Source organism: Phacochoerus africanus, chromosome 15 (genome assembly GCF_016906955.1).
Source record: "Phacochoerus africanus isolate WHEZ1 chromosome 15, ROS_Pafr_v1, whole genome shotgun sequence".
NCBI classification, from domain to species: domain Eukaryota; kingdom Metazoa; phylum Chordata; class Mammalia; order Artiodactyla; family Suidae; genus Phacochoerus; species Phacochoerus africanus.
In genome coordinates, this window is record NC_062558.1 from 117,917,032 (window position 1) to 117,936,971 (window position 19,940).

The window sequence follows — 19,940 nt, forward strand, 5'->3', positions numbered from 1 at the left end:
AAAAAGTAGGATTTGTTATTTTGTTAATTTTTTTAAAGAAACTTCCAAAATTTCAAATACAAAAGTACATAAATGAAAACATGGATGTCCTCACCTCTCTACTGCAGCTGGTATGCAAAGAACAACTGTCAAGTAGTACCAGTTGCTCCTCCCCTTCCCTCTTCCTTCCTTTCCTCCTTTTCCTGGTCTGTTGGTGAGGTGCCTGCTCCTCTCTCCCTCTCCCCATCCCCCCTTCCCTCTTCCTTCTTTCCTCCCTCCCTCTCTCCTTCCTTCCTTCCCTCTCTCCATCCCTCTGCCCCTCCCTCCTTCTCCCCATCCCTCCCTTTCTTCCTCCCTTTTTAACTTTTCAATGTCAGAATTCGCAAATATGCACAAACAAGAGAGAAGGCAGTATAATATCCATGCCTCGTTAATTTATCTTCAACATTTATTAATACCTACCTTTTCAAAAATATTTTAAAACAAATGTCACATATTATGTGTTTCTAAAAGATAAGGTTTCCTTTTCTTTTTTATCCTAACCAGAATACCATCATCACAGCTAAATATATAATATCTTTAGTTAATATGATATACATATTTAAACTTAGCTATAACTTAGTATCACCTGTGATAGTTAAGTTTATGCATCAACTTGAATGGGCCAAAAGGTGCCCACATATTGAGTCACATATTATTCTGGATGTTTCTCTGAGGGTGTTTCTGGATGCGAGTAATAGTTAAAGCAATAGGCTGACAAAAGCAGATTGTCCTCCCCAAGATGGGTGGGCCTCAGCTAATCCGTTGAAGGCTTAAAAAGGCCAAAAAGGTTAACCCTCTTCTGAAGAAGAGAAAATGTGCCTTGTCCCACTGCCTTCACCCTGGACATGACGTTTCCTGCCTTCACACTCAGATGGAAACATCAGCTCTTGCTGGGTTTCGACCCTGCGGCCTCGGCGAGGAACGGCACCATCAGCTTTCCTGGCTCACCACCAGTGTCGAGACTGGAACTGGAAACACCATCCATTCTCCTGGATCCCTAGCGAGCCAAGAGATCTCATGACCTGGACTTGCCAACCTCCATAACTGGGTGATCCGACTGCTTATAAGGCATCTTTTTATTTATATACACATGTATATCTCCAATTGAAGATAGAAAAATGCATCTCCAGAAAACCCTGATTAATACCTCACTCGTTAGGCCCTCTTCATCAATGTGTTTTTATAGACTGTTGAATTAGAATCCGAATAGTTTCACCCACTCTATTCTCAGTCTATAAATATCAGTTACAACTGCAGGTAAGTCAAAGACTATTTTCCCTTTGAGGGTGTTTCTTAAATAATATTGTATAACCCCCCACAACACAGAACATTAAACACACAATTTTAGATGCTGATTTCAGATTTATAAAGAAAGAATGCATGCCTTCAACGTGTCAAGAGCGGACATGGAGAAAATTAAACACAGTTCTACTAACACTAGCACACTCTTGAAAAGTCAATGAGCTTCCTTTCTGCCTCCAGGTTCCACATTTGTAAAACAGGAAACACACATGGAAAATACTTATTTGGCTGTCCACACAGGGATGGAGTGAAGGTAAAAGGTATCCTCATATGACTGAACAGTTCTGAAATAAAAGTTTCAAAAAATGAAGAAATGACTATTATCAATACTGCCACCTTCATCTAAAGAATTTGTTTCATTTCTTTATTTGCACCTAGGGTCTTATTCTCAGGTGAAATTTGCCTTATCAAGGCAAATCTGTGCTGCATTACTAAAATGAACACAGGCAAATACATTGGTGCTGTCATGAAATAGGTATGGTCTCTGATCAAAGCAATTCTGTAAACTTCACACATGTTCAAAAGCAGCCGAAGTTGACCTCCTAAGGCCCCTGCTTCAGACACTCACCCAGTGCTATTGAGGTAACTCTGTCCCAAGCTGCAGTCCTTCGACAGAGAAGACGGATTGAACCAAAATGCTGGCAGGCACTGGCCATTGCTGTGTCGCTCATAACCGTAGTCACTGTTGGGCAGAGCCGAGAGAAACCTTTCAGTAGGTGACAACGTTACTGAGGACAATTTCATGTCAGTCCATGGCCAACCTCTACTCTAGTCAATTCGTCAAAGAACAAGCATTTGTTGAGTCAATGCTTTTCCAAAAATGGAGGCTTTTTTTCCCCATGAATTATCTATAAATCACCCATGGAAACATTCTAGAGAACCCATTTTGAGAAATGCTAACTTGGAGGCCAGAGAGAGGCATGTGTAGATAGGAAAGCCTAATGCCCAATTAATTCCCATCAAATACTTTTAAGTCAAGAGGAGACACTATTCTCCTTAGTGAGAGACACAATACTGACTCTGGCTGGACCCAGAGAAAGCTATAGTGGGGGATGCTCCCATCCTCAGTGTCGGGTTTCAATGAAGAGTTGAATGACACCACAGGTGGCATTATCCTCACACTAGTGATGTCTTTGGGGTGCTCTTCCAAGACATCTGGATACACCAAGGGGAGCTGAGCCAGGGCTTTCTGTGCAAAGCCATATGTTTCAAAGTTAGCAGGAGAAGAAATGTCCTTCAGGAGTGTTGCTAGCATTCCCCCAAAGAAAAGCTCTGCTCTCCTCAGTTAACACTGCCAATTGGGAAAAACTGCTTTAAATCATCTCTCTAGTTTGAAAACAGTCAAAGACTTTTCCCTTGCCTCCAGGAGCCTCTGAATGGCCTGATATTCTTGGCGTCTGAAAGATAAACTCGGGTGCAAAGATGGCAACAAATTGCACCTCCACATGCACAGACAAATTGCTGGCAGCACTCAGCAAGCATTAGTATGAATTGGCCCATCTGTGTCATGGAGGTGAGATGCTGGCGCATGAAGGCTGGGAGAGAAGAACTCAGCTTGCTAAGGACCCTGTCACCAGGCAGCTGGCACTCAGAATTATGCACATACCAGCTGGATTTGATGCCAGCTCAAGACAGCATGGGTAGGAAGACTTCAGAAATGCTGCCTACAGGGTGCCCAATGTTCATGTCTGGAAGTTACTTTACAAATGCTGGAGAATAACTGTCAAGGTCATCTGGGTTGTGCGGGGATAGGGGAGTCTGTCCAGGGGAGAGCCAAGCCAAGACAGAACACTCAATGACAATCACCTTTTGTGATGCAACAGTCAGTTGGAATTACCTAAGCTCTAGCTACTGTGAGAAATCAACGAGGTCATGGTGAGCCTTCCAAAATATTTTCAGAAATCATGCAGTTTCAAAAATCCCATTTGACCAGATAACCTTACAGTGACCTCATTCATGATGCACTTCCCACTCCTCTGATGACATTTTAGTTAGTGGGATGAGCAGCAGATTGCAATCACAAAGGAATGCAAGAATTGGGCCAAGCCTAAGGGGAGTGAGAGATGAAGGAAGGGAGAAACTTAATCTCTTTCCTTTAGCCCGAGTTCTCTTCACACTCAACTAGCTTAGAATTGAACAGAAAAACAATACATGGTAAGGCCGACAACAAATGACTGGCTTATGTTGGGACCCTGTAGAAAAGATTCCCAAAGGAACAGGAACAGATGTTTTCAGAAAAATTAAGGGAATTGGGACTGGCTTTTTTTTTTTTTTTTGGTCTTTTGTCTTTTTAGGGCCACACCCTAAACATATGGAGGCTCCCAGGCTAGGGTTCTAATCGGAGCTGTTTCTGCTGGCCTACGCTACAGCTTTAGCGACACCAGATCCGAGCCATGTCTGGGACCTACACCACAGCTCATGGCAATGCCAGATCCTTAATCCACTGAGCGAGGCCAGGGATCGAACCCACAACCTCGTGGTTCGTAGTCGGATTCCTTTCTGCTGCACCACGATGGGAACTCCGGGACTGGTTTTTATGAGAAAGGATATTTGCCCTCTGCCCAAGAATGACTGTTTGGTAAGGCTGAAGTTAATTCACTAAGACAAAAAGTTAGGCTCCCCTTACAAACTCTCCTTAAATAGAATAAAAGAGACGCAGTCAGGCTTCAGAAAGAGGGATGTGATGAACGACAAACACTCCGTGGACATTTTCCCTGTGAATGTGTTTCAGGATGTTAATCCTAAAAGGTAGGACAGGGATAAAATATCTTTATGATTTTAACAACGTTGCACAGACTGAAAAGGAAGTCAGGGCTGGGGAGGCCTCTGCAGAATTCCTGTGAGGCTCCCTGTAACTGAAGCTCTGTTTGGCCTCTGGCTGAGCCCAGCTAAACACAGTACTGGCTCTTGGCTTGCCTTCTCTACCAACAGGAGAGGAACAGCTTTGGGTGATCAGTCTGAGTGCTGGCAGCCAATTTGCCAGGCCTGCCCAGTACTATTTATTTAGAGAATGCTCCTCAAGGCCTCCATGAGAGATGACATCCTTTTTCTAAGATAAGAGATGTGTATATACACAGTATATCAGTCCAATCACTGATATTTTGATGACCAGATATATGACCTATGATGGCCACACAGCTAATCCTATTGTTAAATGAATGGCTTTGGTTCTTATGCTGGTCAAGTTTAATTTATTTAACACCGATATATATATATATGGAGCAGTTGCTTTCTCTAAACCCAAAATATATAAACACATTTTTAAAAAGAAGGAGGAAAAAAGAAACAGAAACTGAGATGGATGCGATCAAGGGAGTTACCACCTACTCACCCTCAACCATGTTTCAAGCTCATCTGAATGTCGAAACTAGAACAAAGCAAGGCCATCACTGGCCCCAAAACTAGCTTTCTGCTTAACCCATGCTCCAGAAAGAACACTGTGGCCCTCTGACTACTTTTCCAGCTTACACTAGCTTAATTGTGGTAAAGGAAGAAGGCGGCCTTACCACTGGGTTCACAAAGCCAAGGATGGCAAAGCCATGGACTCCATCTTTGAATTGAATTCAGAGGAGTCTTTCAAGGCTCTCATAAACAACAGCTAACCACTGATTGAACGTCTCCAGGTAGGAGTTCCCGTTGTGGCTCAGTGGTTAACGAATCTGACTAGGAACCATGAGATTGCGGGTTCGATCCCTGGCCTTGCTCAGTGGGTTAAGGATCCAGCGTTGCTGTAAGCTGTGGTGCAGGTTGCAGACGCAGCTCAGATCCCAAGTTGCTGTGTCTCTGGTGTAGGCGAGTGGCTACAGCTCCAACTGGACCCCTAGCCTGGGAACCTCCATGTGCCACAGGAGCAGCCCTGGAAAAGACAAAAAGACAAAAAAAAAAAAAGAAAAGAAAGAAAGTCTCCAGGTAGACTACCTTACATGACCATTGTCCCACTACCAGGGGAATCTTTTATACCCTAGATTCTAGAAAGGTTTTCATCTTAAACACAAATACATTTGCTCCCTGAAAAGTTCACTTATTATTCTCAGTGTTGCTGTCTGAAGAAACTCAGGGTGTATCTGGTCTTTCTTTTTGTGCAGAGATCTGTTAAATATGTGAAGATAACTACCAGCCATCTTCTGAATCTTCCTTAAGCCTAAAGAAACCCCTGGTTCTTCCTTATACGCATGCACACAGCTAGGAAGCCATGATGACCCCAAGCGGTAAGCTCACAGGAAGATGAGGCCTGCCACTTGGATCTATGCATGTTACTAGAAGTTCAAATCTCAGCTTTCACTAAGGTCCACGCTAGTTTGCTATAACGGATGACTCCATGGGAGAAGCGCACAAGCTCACCAGTCAAAATCGGCCTCTGTGCAGACGCAGGGCTCTGACTCCATAGCTCCTGCGTATTTTCCTTGCATACATTTCCGCTCCGATTTTCTCTTCTTATATATCCTTTTTGCTCCCATGATGCACGCTTCCCCCTGTAAGGACACAAGAACCTCACACAGTCAAGTACATGGCTTGGACTTTCTCTACTCCACATCAGGACAGTTTGGAGATATGTTCTCAAACCTTAGTGTAACCTGGACTCACATAGTCTGCTTTGTGCTAACAAGTATTTCCTTTTTTGATGTCTAGAGCCCTATTAATAGCCCTATTATAGATAAAGGTCATCCTAAGAAGGCTTGAGGGTGTGTCAAAAAATTCTCTATGTATTCTGCAAGGCTTTACCTGCCAAGGTGCTAGGTACAGTGCTATGAGGAATACACAGATAACTAAGAGAGCCTATAACAGGCTATTGGCAACAAATCTCAGTAATTAACTTCGATCTTTCTGCATTTGATCTTTTACAAGCATATGGGGGAAAAAAAGAGTATTGCTAAGAAATACAATGGCCCATGTTGCCCCGATTTACTCTCTATCCACTCAACTTTACAGCACGGATTTTATATACATCCACCAGACAAGCAAGAGAACTAAATTCTGTGTCTTTCCACAAAAGACATAAAAACACTGAATATCATAATGCCTGTGCACTCCAAAGGGGGAAATACCAGCAATGTCAATCGGCAGTAATTTTACTGTTGAGCCTCCAGGTAGAGAAGATGATTCTAGCCGATGCAGTTCCCATGGTCAAACTCAGCTCCCTCTGTGTATCTCAGGGACTAGAACAGAGCTTTGTCTAAGCCACGCTACACTGCCTTTCTTGAACAGACTCACTGGAACCAGCTGCATGACACATTCCACATGTAAGTATGTCACTTAGTTTAGGTTTAGGGTATAGGATGTGTCACTGCCGGGATGTGGTGACGGCTCTGCAGCAGAGGACTCTGTCATGTCCTTTGAGAGACCAGCAGAGTGACTTCTACCTCAGGAAATCAAAGGAGAGAGGCTTTCAGCCATGCATGCTGACATAAGCTGAGTTGGAGAGGGGCCTGGATGAAGGAAATTTTCCTATTAATAATCCCACATCCTTATTTTTAGGGCCACACCTGTGGCATATGGAAGTTCCCAGGCTAGGGGTCGAATTGGAGTTGCAGCTACCAGCCCTATGCCACAGACATAGCAACTCAGGATCTGAGCCGCATCTGCAGCTTGCAGCAACACCAGATCCTTAACCCACTGAGTGAAGCCAGGGATTGAACCCACACCCTCGTGGTCACTAGTTGGGTTCCTAGCCTTCCAGAGCCACGATGGAAACTCCTAATTTTGCGTACTTATAACACCAGTACCTTGGAAGGAGATAAGAACTGCTACCTAACCCTAGGGAATCACAGCTGTGGAGAGGAGGCATTTGACTGGCACCACTCGCCAGCTTAATTTTGTTATTTTATATTTCCCTTTGCATTGCTAGATAAAACTGAAGAGCTTTCCTCACCCCTGCCCCCACCCTGCAACCAGATAACATGCTCAGATAAATTACATTTGGATCTCTGTGCTGAGCTGCTATTTCATCTTAAGTTGTAAGTCTAAGCCAAGCACATTTGAATTTTATCTCATTATATCGTAGCACAATAAAAACAGAAATTACTTCACAACAAGCCATAAATGTTGAGTTTATTCACTGCTATAGAACACAAAACACGTAAGAAAGTCCTAAGTGGACATTTTTGCTCAGAGAACCCCAATTCTGACACTTTAATGACTAGCTTTCTTCCCAATACTCTTCATGCTCCCCACCCAGGACTCAACCTAGCCCCCTCCTCCTACCTGGCTGTGCAGCTGCCAGGGTCTGTAGTCCTCCTCGGCACATCGCCTATCGAAAATAGACTTATAGTCCACTTTGACCAGCTGCCATTCAGAGCGGTGGCTAAAGTGTCCAAACACTCTGCAGAGTTCATGATGATAAAAAATAATCACAATAATAGCAATGCCAATGGTTATGACCACAGCTCCCATGTGCTGAGTGTGTGCTATGAGCTTAGCACAAGGCTAATAAGCCCTTGACATCGGTCATATCATTTGATGCCCTAAACACATTTCTGAGGAGGGTTGCTGTTATTGACTCCACTTCGCATTCTGGTAACTTGAGGCTCAAAGAGTTTTGTTAACATGCAAAAAAAACAAAGTCAAATCACTAAGAACTGATAGAGTCAGAACCCAGGGTGTCTGACTTAAAAGCCCACTTCTATATATTGTACAAGAATGATTGAAAGGAAAAGATGGAGAAAACAATCACAAATGCCACCTTCTATGCAGTACGAGATTATACTCCTAGGTTCTCTTGGTAATGCACACGGTTCCCATGGTTTCCACCCTATTTCACTTTCCCATCAGTCCCGAGGGAAAGTGGGCAGCAAGCCTGAGGAGTCATAACTATTTCCTACCGTGCTCATTCTCCCCTCCTTACTCAGGGAGACTCAGCTATTTAATGAGGCATTTGAATCACCTATTGAAGATGTGAATAAAAGCCACAAAGTAGCCTTTTCAGGCAGCTTTTTTTTCATCTGTGTTTTGCAAATATAAAAATTGAATAAAGACAAACTATACAATAACATTTTAATCAAACTATGTTTACCATAAGCAAAAAGGTAGCTATTAGGCATATTAAATTTCTGTTGATCTTTTCCACTGTATTACAAAAAAAAAAAAAAAAGCAGGGGGGTAGGGGAGAAAATATTAGAAAAAGATACCAACTATTCATTTTGATTTAAAAATTTTTGTTGCTATAGGATCAACCCCTTTAAAACCTTCCCCTCTCTGTTTTCTATGTCTGATTTTCCAGGAGAAGGAAAAAAATCCATTTCAGATTTCACATTCAAAGCTCACGTTTTAAAACCCATAGGCAGGCAAGCCATTAATCAAGTCTTTCACAAATTAATGATCATCACTTTCCAGACAAGAATGAGCTGTAAATGCAATTTTATAAGAACAGACTGTTCTCACGGTTTCCCTAATATGCCTCACAATTGGGTTAGGTAAAGAGCCAGGGAAAAATAACGTCCTTTGCAGCGTTTTGATCAAGCTCTGTGTTCTGCCTGAAAGTGAAATCATTCCTATATAACTGTAATTTTCTGTATATCAAGCGTGTTTATTATTAAAGTTTTAAGTTGATAGCTTTATTTTCTATTGAAATAATCACATCTCATTTCCCTACACTCATTCAGTATAGGAAGAAATCGCCTGTACCATTTTGCTGCCAGCCCTCAGTGTGGGTCTCCTAATAGCGAGTAAAGAGACAAGAAAATGGATAACCACATTCTTCTTTCCTCTTTGCTGGGGAATCATGAAATCAGAGGTACTGCCTTTGCTAGCAACTTCAAACCTGACCGTAGCAAGTTGAATAGGTTTAACTAAAAACAGCATGTTTCTGGATTTATGTCAAAACTAGAGGACAAGGCAGTTTTCCACTTACGTCATGATTAGAGTTTCTTCCCCAGGCTCACCCAGAACCCCATCCACAAAAAGTGGAATAGATGTGAAACTGTATTTGCTCCAAGACCTCCCTTCATCAAAACTCAACCTAATGACAGGAAAAAAAAAATAACAGTCATCAGCTCTCAAAAGAAAATCCTTTCCATGAAAAGATACTATTACCAGGACAGGATACATTTTAGAAGTATTTGGGGCATTGTCAAAGTGTGCCTCTTCTATGACTATGGGTTCTTAATTACATCAGAAGATAGAGGCAGTTAGCCAAGTGATTTAGGACCCAGATGTATTACAGCAGCAGTAAGGGGAGAACTGCATGAAACAGGAATTATAATAAGCCTTTGATAGAATTTTTTTAAATTTTGGATGTTTTATTAGATCTCAGGTTTCAATGTGAGCCTCTCCAAAACCTCACTGCAATCAAGCAGCAAAGCTTACAGGTGATTCCAAGAGCAATGGCCTTATGAGACCCACTGAGACGGACTGGAACCAGCCACCTCTATATGATCAAACCCTCAGTGGTATTTTTCTTACATTGTTGTAAATCCTGGTTGACTCAACTGAGTGAAAGGGTGTAGAAGAACAGACTCTAGAAAGTAAGAGAGGACTTGCACCCCTGATGGCCGCAAAGGACATTTCCTTTGCTCTGCCCTTCCCCAAGCTAAGCCTCTGGTTCTCTTATTCTGCAGCTTTTCCATTGGTCCCCAAAGTCATCATCAGAGGAGGGAAAATCAAGCTTCTGACTTTGAATAAGCTCGCATGTGGAGAGAGCCGTGTTCAAAAACAAAGATGATCGAGTCTGTTGACATCCCTCTGCATGTTAGGCCTTGCATGTCAGCCTATGGAAGACCTACAGGAAGACTTTGAGAATATCACCTCTCCAAAAGGAAGCTGAGGAAGTAGGGTCAGGAGAAATGGGACTGGAGTAGAAGGGTCATGAACTGCTGATCCCTGTGTAGAATGCACATAGTGAATGCAAATACTAAACTCCAGGAGATGTTACCTGAGACAAGTGGTTGCAAAAAGATAAGCTATTCAGAGATTATCCTTGATGCATTATTCTACTCACAAATATACTGAAAGAATAAGGTATTAGGGGTGCTGGGCGGGGAGAGGGTTCTGCCACATATGAAAACCATAACACAATTCCTCTCTAAGGGGCAGAACCAAGCTGCCTCTCTCTTCTTCCCTCCCTCTCTCTCTTTTCTTCCTCCTTCTTGTTTTAGTAAAACAAAGGAATAAGTTATATTCTAGCAGACCTCGACAATTTTCTATAAGCACAGTCACAGACTGATAGCCTAACTCAGATTGGTCTTAGCTGTGTGGAACCATCAGGTACATGACCCATGCGCAACAGATGCCTTTACCAGAGATGTCGAATTGGGAGAGATGTGTGCTTCATGGCGACCAGGACTCCACCTTGATCCAGATACAAAACGCTGTGCTCTTCTTCAAAGATCTGGAAAAGGAAAACACATACCCAGGGACACACACCCACATCCACACGTACCCAGGATTCAGAGAACTAGTCTTCCACAGCAGAACTCTCTCCATAATAGAACTGGGTTCCCCCAAATCTTTGAGAAGACACAGTTATGAACAATGCTTCCCAAGGCTGGCTACAAGTACCATGGGAGTTACATAAAATACCTTTAGGGAGTTCCTGTCATGGCTCAGCAGAAACAAATCTGACTAGTATCCGTGAGGATACAGGTTCAATCCTTGGCCTCGCTCAGTGGGTTAAGGATCTGGCATTGCCGTAAGCTGTGGTGCAGATGGCAGATACAGTTCGGATCTCGTGATGCTGTGGCTGTGGCGCAGGCCAGTGGCTACAGCTCCAATTTGACCCCTAGCCTGGGAAACTCCATATGCCACAGGTGCAGCCCTAAAAAGACAAATAATAATAATAATTGTTGTTATTATTATTTTAGGTGTTCCACAAAATAAATTTAAATAATTAAAATTATGCATTTATATTTGTTTTCCCATTTTTTGGTGGTAAGTCTATTGATTCTCATTTAAGAAGATGTTGGAATATCGGGTAACTGTCATATTGGGTAGCATCTTTAGACTGAAGAAACCTTAGGGAGACTTTATTGCAATATTCTCATTTTTCCAGATGAGAAAACTAAGGTGTAGAAATAAGGGTGAATTGCCACATCAGTTACCATTAGATGGTAACTGATGCTGATGGGACTTGCAGCATTACAGCATCCATTACAGATGTAATTATTTCAAAGTTTTCCAGTATTATGAGGGCAGATGTACTTGTTCAACTCAGAGATTCTCTAACAAGCTATAAAGTAGTTCTGATCAAAATGGGATCATCACTTGGGTACAAGTGCCAGTGGGTCTTTCTCAAAATATAAAGAGACGAATTGGAGGTCAAAAGGAAACAGGATGAAAACAACTTCTAAGTCCTCTCTGTATGAGATGTGGGCTGTTTTCTCACAATTACACTGTTAGTATCGGCTTGTCTGCGGTTACACTATAGGCATAATTTTCCCCCTTTCTTTACCTCTTATACCCAAGAGTATCCCAGGAGTATAGCAGAGATTTCTTAGCTTTCTTCTTTTTTCAAAAATTTTATTGGAGTATAGTTGATTTACAATGTTGTGTTAGTTTTGGGTGTACAACAAGGAGAATCATGAGTGTATACACACACACACACACACACACACACATACACACACACTACATGGGAAACGAATCTGAAGAAGAATGGATATATATATCCAATATCATGTGTGTGTGTGTATAGATATATAGATATATAGATATACATAGCCATTTCTTTTCAGATTCACTTCCCTTACGGGTTATTATGGAATATTGAGTAGAGTTCCCTGTGCTATACAGTAAGTCCCTGTTAGTTACTTATTTTATATATAGTAATGTGTATGTGTTAATTCCAAATTCCTAATTTATCCCTTCTTGGCTTTGTTTGGGATGTTAGAAAGAAAAAAAAAAAAAATAAGACCTTGGATCTCATTCTCTTCTTCATAGGAAGCTTAATATCCTGCGTACCTCCTAGACCAAAAGACCAGAGACTTCTTAAGCAAGTTTCTTTCTTGCCCCACTCTTCTCAAAACATGGGAATTGCAGTGCAGATCTATGAAGCTAGGAAATGGTAGCTAGATCATAACATGAACATCTCTATATAAAATTTAAAGCAGAGAGTTCTCATTGCAGTGTGATTACCTGTGTGTTAGATTTCAATTTATGGTGTTAGTTATTGTATGATAATTAAATGTCAGTGGCTTATTAAAACATATTTATTGAAGTGCAACAACTAGGCATCAGGCACATATCTTGTTATGATTGCTAAACCTCATTAAGTGTCTGTTTTATAAGCTATGATTACATAATTTTCATTCAGAAGAAAGAGGAAGCATTTAAGCTAAACACATTGGTTTAAAGTCATTCCATTTGACTTTCCCTAACATATGCACCCTGATGGTTATCACTTTGTCTTTTGCACATGAGCTTGAAACATCTCTGACACCACCTGGGTAATGGCTATTTCTATATCATCGCATTCCTCTCTGTTCTGACTTCAAGGCAAGGGGAATTTATGAAGGCAACCCAGTGTTGAGTAGATAATCTCCCTTCCAGGTTCCCTCCATAATAAATTCCCGAGAATTCTAGTTTTCTTTCATGGGAAAAATTCAGTCACATCTAATTTGGTTTCACTGACACTTATAAAATTTCTTACATATAGGCTCTGAGAACATTTTTATCAAACAGAAACCAAATTTTGTAACTATTTTACTAAACTCAAGACTTTTTAAAAAGACTTTCATAAAACAAAAAGGAAAATAAACCCGTTGGCAAACTTGAGGATTTATGTGTGGCTGAGTAAGTTCCCAGAAGTGAACCAATTTTTAGATTCTTTTAACTTCAGTAACTTGACCCAGGATACTTTCTTACCTGCCTCCAAGTGTTCCCTGCATCTGAAGAGACAAACATGCTGATGTCGCTGTCTGACAACTCAGAGCCTATGTTACCTGGAGAGAACACATAACCATCAGTGAAGGGAACTTTCTGCAAAAGCTAATGATGGGCTATGCTGGCAGTGTGCCTTGCCTGAGATGGATTTAGACTGCGGATGTTATATCTGAGCAGGGTTTTGCAGCATACTTGCCTCAGGGTCAATGGTTTTGGCGTCTTTCAAAAATATTTTTAGCTTGCTCATTAAGTTCCAAGCACAGAGAGCTAGCTTCTTAAAATAACGCACTTTACAGTAGCAAGCAAACCAGGCAAGCTTCTTACCTGAAGCCACTATGATGCTGGGAGCTGTGTCTCGGCTGGCAATGATCCCTGAGGTGTAGGGATTTTCAGAGACCTTAAGGTGAAGGTGTAGTGAGCAGTAGGGCTGAGAAGAGGAGAAATGAGGGTCATAAATGCACATAATCTAAATGGTCACTTAAAGCTCAGATTCAGAGCATCCATCCATGAACCCACCATTCATCCATCTTTCATTCCACATACATCTGCTATCCACTAAGTATAAGACAACTGCCAAGTCTGTGAAAAAGAGAGCACCTGCAATTGAAGTTTAATCTACTGCTATAATCACTATTTGGCCATTCAACAAACACTTTAGTAGTGTATTTACAAAACATGTGGTATAGCCTATGAAACAGTTATATTCACTAATTTTGGTTTCTGCCACTATTGAGTATATATATTTTAAGATCTTTTTATTACTATTAAGAGAATATTTTAACAGACATGGGATCAGTACAGACAAAATATGAAATTCTGGAGGATAACTAGACCACTACAAACTTTGGATTGGGGGAGTTTCAAGGAGAAAATGGTAGCCAAGGCAAAGGTGAGTAGATATGAACCACAGATGAGGTAGTCAAGAGGATAAAGGATATTTTCAGTCTGAGTACCATCAATAACAAAGAAAAGAAGTGGAAGAGTTGAACTGTAATACAGTAGGTAGTCAGGTACCATCAAGGAGGAGAAATGGGATATGACATAGGAAGAAAAGTTTGGCTAGGCTTTGATGAAATCACTTAGTGTCTCTTAGCCGTTTGAAATCTTGGTCTCAGTTCCACAGACAAGCTGCATGAAATGTGAAACTGTCCTAACATCCACCAGATAACTGGCATAGGGTCTGTGTCAAGGTCTTATCAGACTCAGTGTTATTCAACATAAAAATCATTCTTGTAAACAAAATGCACTATTAATAACAATTTAAATTTAAGGGACCTTTTTGTATGTCAATACCTCGAACAAGTTCTCAGATTAAGACATCCATAGTTTTCACAAACAAGATAATAAATCTCATACAAATTTTATTTAAAGATAATTCTTATACTGAGTAGTCAAAAACTAAAAGTTTGTGTCTGAATCCACATCTCTTTTCATCTCTTAGGAAGATTATTTTCTAATCTTATCGACTTGAGTTTTTAGAATCACCAATGCGTCTCTGTTATTACTTTCATTCTGCTCTGTCTCAGCCAGCAGATATTCAGAAAGCTAAGGAGATACAATGATTACATTTATATGGGACAGAGTAGACGACAAACTAAAAATGAAACTCAGGAATAAAAGTAGCCAAAAGGCTGGTGAAATAGAACACTGGATCATAACAGAGGGTCTTTGCCTCACTGCCAAGACAGAGAGTAAACTCTCAAGGAATGATGATTGTAATAAACTATTTGTTTTGCATGAAAATTTCATGTGAAGCTTTCAAAAAAGGAAACTTTTTTACTCTATAATGCTCCATAAGAATAAGGAAGGCCACCCTATAAGAAGAAAGAGTCAGACCCCAAAATAGGGCATCCTTTTGTCCAAGAGGAAAACCAGAGGGAGTATTGTTTTCTGTTTTAGGGTCCCAGAGCAGTGCTGCACAAAACTTAGGCAGATGTGGACACAGGATAACACAGAGGTGTCAAACTGTTTTTCCATGAAAATTTTCCTGACCACTGCAGCCTATCAGGACCTTCCCTGATTTATAATTACCAAGCAGAGTCCTGGATTATCTGTCCAAGGCATGCACAGTTTTATCCCTCTAAGAGACACATGCTACAAATAAAGAGAAAACATTAAGTACTACTTTGCATCCTCTGTAAAACCTCGCATAGCATCTAAAAAAGGCAGTCAATAAACACTTGAAATATAAAGCTTTCAAGTTAGGACATGAAAGACCTTACTTTACTGTTTTACTCAGAACAATGCCAGAAGTACATGGGCTTATATGTAACCACATCATCAGAATAATGTGAAGATCTCCATGGCATTTTAAAAAGTGATTATTCCTTGGGGATTATACTTAGGCATATGGGCTTAGTGGGGGGGGGGGTTGCACCACCCAACATAGCAGGACACCTCTGGTCAAGTGAGTACTCGGTTTGGAATCATGAGCCAGCCATGCGCCACATGCTCCATAACCCTGCAGTCTGGAAGACTGAGAAGCTAAGTTGCCACCTGACCCAAGAATTATTTGATATAGGGCACTTGCTATTACAAAAGAAAGAGGGCATTTTCCATCGGCCATCTCAGCACTAGTCTGCTGCTATGACTTTCAGAGGCTGGAGCTAAATTAATTTGAGAAGAAACGACACCACCTCATGCAGTTGCAGCAACATCAGAAATGATCTTTTTTGTGCACTTTTTTTCTCCACTCTCATATTTGTAGTACTGGATTGCCCCCAACTGGTACAAGGAAAATATTCTGTGGCTTTTCTTTTCCCTTCTTCCATTTTTGTCAGGGAAGTTATACCGTCCACATCAATGTTTGCAGAAAAACAATGTTAAGTGATTCACCTTCACTTTTTTAACTTAAGCTTTTCTACTTGAACGGTTCTGGACATTTATCAAAGTTAAATCACCAAAGATTATTAGGTAGGTTTGTTAAAATGACTATCAAGCCATTGCAAACTCATGAAAAACACAAGACAAGGCTCTCTAGTTCTCATAATGCACATTTTGCCCAGGCAGAGGGCACTCTGTCCACTTTTCTCTCCCTGCCTTCCTTTCTTCCATTAGCAGACATGTACTGAATATCTAAACATCTTTCCAGAATTACTGCCAATAGAGTCAAAGTACAGCTTATCTCATAGATATTTCTCTATTCCCCTCTGTATTAAGAAAATGCAGGCCTGTTCAGTGAAACCATGATGATCTAGCAGCTAACCTACAGAGAATGGTTGGACCAGCATCTCTGTTTGTAAGCTGCCCCTTGTCCTTACTCATACATAGTCACAAGGCATGGAATATCATCAGTTGGCTAATACTAGAAACAGCTAGGTCTGTATTCTTTTTTTTTTTTTTCAGAGTCAGGTACAGAGTTTGAGAATCTGATGTAAATTGAAGACTCTTTTCAAGAAAAAGTGCATAAAGTCAAGCACAGACAAAGTTTTGTATTCGAATTCAGGGAGAACACAAATTCCTCAGGTCCATCATGAACCTCTATGCTCCAGTTACCTTCTTTTGCCTTATTCTTTTTTTTTTTTTTCTCACTTTAACCAACAAAATCATTTGGCCATTGCAAGTGTTAGGTAAGTGCCTGCTAAATTCAACTGATCCATGAACTAGATATTATCGTCCTAGCACTGCAGGGTAGCCCGTGGAGAAATAACAAATGATACAAGGCAGTCCCCCAAAATGAAACAAATCAATTTAAAAAAACTGTGGTGCAGTGGGTTAAGAATCAGACTGCAGTGGCTCCAGTCACTGGGGAGGTGTGGGTTTAATCCCTGGCTGGCCCACCACAGTGGGTTAAAGGAACCAGAGTTGCCACAGCTGTATCACAACTGTGGCTTGGATTCAGTTCCTTACACAGGAACTTCCATATGCTGCTGGTGCAGCTATAAAAAACAAACAAACAAAAGAACCAAAAATAAAAACCAAAAAACTGATTATTTAAGTCAATCAGCTTCTCATTTCACTTTCTCTTTCCCCCTAACCTCGGAATTAACAGCCTTTACATCTCCTCTTCATGGTACCTTCATCCTTATGGCTCCTAACCTGAATACTGTACTGAAAAGCCAGCTCAGAGCTTTCATAAACAGTAAGGCAGCAGGTAAATTCCCCAAAAGTGTCCACCCCCTACACACATATTTGTGCAGTTTCTGACACTGATTTGGAACATGGAATCCACTTGATTTTTCAAAGAGTCAGTGGCAAAGAAGAGAGAGGCCCAGGGGATTGTACCCCAGACAGCTGGCTGGGTGTGGGGCATTCAATCCTGCTTCAATTCAGCAGAACAAGGAGAGTAACAGCCTATACAAAGGAGTAGGAAGCAGAGTCAAGCGCCTCCTGGGGTAGCTGGACGCTTTAGCTCTAGTAGAAAACTGCCAAGTGAAACCATAAAGAAGTCACGACCTCTCTCCATGAAACACTATGCTTTCCCTAGGGGCCCAAGGATTTGTCACAGGCTCAGCTCACATCCTACCTCTTGGGAGCCCGATTCTAAGGTTTTGGAGGCAGGTGGACCATGACCTACAACACCCCATCTAATTGTCTTAGACGCAGTCTTCAGAGGAAAGAAATCCCAGCTGAACCCTCCAGGCAATCAGTCTAAAAGTCCTAAAAATACAGCCCCAAATTACCTTGGATGTCTTATTTCTAGAGAATACATTTTACCAGGAACATTCCATTTGGGGCTGCAATTCTGAACTTGTTCCACATTTGTAACAGCTCTGCTGGAAAAATCTCTTTTCTAATCACTAGGCTGTGCTTTCAGTGACACTGTCACTTTCCAAGTATTCACAACCTAAAATCACTTTTTATCTCCTTTCTGCTACCAGCTCCCAAACCTACAGAAGGTTTTCACAGTCTGGGTTTTGTTTCCTATTTTCTTCCTTTGGCAGATTTTTATAAAATTATTTTGGTTTCTTCTTCCTTTTGTCATTTTCCCCTTCTCAGCCTGCTGCCTGTTTTCTAAAGCTCAGATTAGACTACATTAAACAACAGGGTTCATGAGGGAGAAAGGCCAAAGGATTCTTGGGTACCACACATTGGTATCTCATTAATTCATCTTTGCTCAACCTTGATGAACCTACTGATTTTGCAATTTGGGGTCAACTTGTGCCTTGAGCTTCAGGAGGTGGATGCTATGACAAATCCTTCCATGTGACTATCAATGGCAAGGAAAGGTTTCTATTAAGGTCCAAATAGGAAACTCACACATATGACTGTGGTGTGACAGCTTCAAACAAACACAGCACCCTCAACAACTTGTGTGGTGAGCCCCTACCATGCATCAAGTGTGACTGTTGAGCTGATTCTCTGGAGTGACCAAAAAGAGAGCCACGGCCCCTGCACTCATGGAGCTCACTTGCAGCAGAGAAAGCTGGACCAAAACCCAATAAATGCACAGGCTGGCTTCAGAGGGTAAGAAAGTTCATGAATATAAAATGCTGGGCCAAGTGAAACTTCAGAGAATGCTCAAGGAAGCTTTCTGAAATTAAGGTGATCAAGCAAGGATCTGAATGCCAAGATAAAGCCAAGTTAGAAGGAGGGTATTTTAAGACATACGATGGCAAATGTAGAACATGAAACATAAATGAGCAGAGTGCGCTAATGGTATAGAAAGGTGTGCCCTGCTCCCCAACTGTGACCTATGAGTAAGGAAGGAAGAGTTGAGACTAGGCAGGACAGGGGCCAGACCATATGGGATCTTGTGGGCCATGGTTAAGTATTTGGACTTCATTCCACCTGAATTAGAAAGTCATTAAAAGGTTTAAATAAAGGAAGGACATGCTCTGAATTTTTAAAGCTCAAGTTGATTCAATTTACATAAAATTTTAGAAAAGAACAATCTAATTTCTCATGAAATAAAACAGATTAGCGGTTGTCTGGGGCCAAGGGTGGGGGGGTGAATATTGATTGCAAAGAGGCACAGAGCAATTTTTTAGGGTGATGAAAAGATTCAATCCTGACTGTGCAAAGTGGTTATATGAGTCTACACATTTGTCAAGATTTATCACTGTACTCTTAAAATGGGTAAATTTATGTATTCATGTTTCAACTCAATAAAGTTGGATTTAAAAAAAAAAAAAGGTTGCATTGGCTGCTATGTGGAGAAGAGACTGGCAGGTAGAGGAAGGAGGAAGGATGATGGCTTGTGTTAGGATGGTCACAGTGGAGATAGGGAGATGCTGATACTGCATTTAGAGTTTGGAGGCACAGCAGTAAAACTTCCTAACACTGAGCTGGGGATTGATCAGGGTGCTAAGTGCTTCATTTAAGAGGCATTTCTAATGGCCCATTTATGATGCCAGAGCACCCAGGAAAGCCTCTTCATGTGATACAATTAATTCTCTCTCATGAACATTCAATCACCAAAAAGCATGCTGGGATGGAGGATCACATGAAGGCACAGTACCTGCTGGGCATCTTTGGCTAAATATCACGTTGTTCCAACTTGGAAGAGCTGAGCAAGGAAGCCAGGGGCGGGGGGGGGGGTTGTTTTTAAAATGCTATTGAAGCATGTCTTGCATAGAGTAGGCATTCAATAACTAACTGTTACACTTACTTACTCTGTAACAGGCGTTGTGCCCTTACTGTAACAACTGGCTTCCCACTGCCCCCTACTCCCCTCCCACCCCCCAGAAGTTGCCAATAATAAGCATAGAAGGTGAGTGGGAAGCTGAATTTCAGACTGCTTCCCTGATGCATGGTGACAACCATGATATCCTCTGCAACCAATAAGGTCAAGCTATGGATGCTGGCATCTTCTCATCTAGGAGGGTGACCTGTCTACAGCTGTAGGAGATGAACCTGCAAAGTGA

The 19,940-nt window shown here is 41.4% G+C and overlaps 1 protein-coding gene across 3 annotated transcripts in view; it reads right to left on the minus strand.

The window, feature by feature from the left end:
- Positions 1–19,940, minus strand: part of SORCS1 (sortilin related VPS10 domain containing receptor 1) — a 333,563-nt gene that overhangs the window by 83,733 nt on the left and 229,890 nt on the right. For all 3 annotated transcript variants that reach the window (XM_047761867.1, XM_047761868.1, XM_047761869.1), the window contains 7 exons: positions 13,459–13,561; positions 13,117–13,193; positions 10,554–10,645; positions 9,170–9,277; positions 7,525–7,642; positions 5,665–5,795; positions 1,892–2,005 (listed from right to left, as the gene is read on the minus strand). In XM_047761867.1, the coding sequence (XP_047617823.1) occupies positions 1,892–2,005; positions 5,665–5,795; positions 7,525–7,642; positions 9,170–9,277; positions 10,554–10,645; positions 13,117–13,193; positions 13,459–13,561 (743 nt within the window). The remainder of the gene's footprint in view (positions 1–1,891; positions 2,006–5,664; positions 5,796–7,524; positions 7,643–9,169; positions 9,278–10,553; positions 10,646–13,116; positions 13,194–13,458; positions 13,562–19,940) is intronic.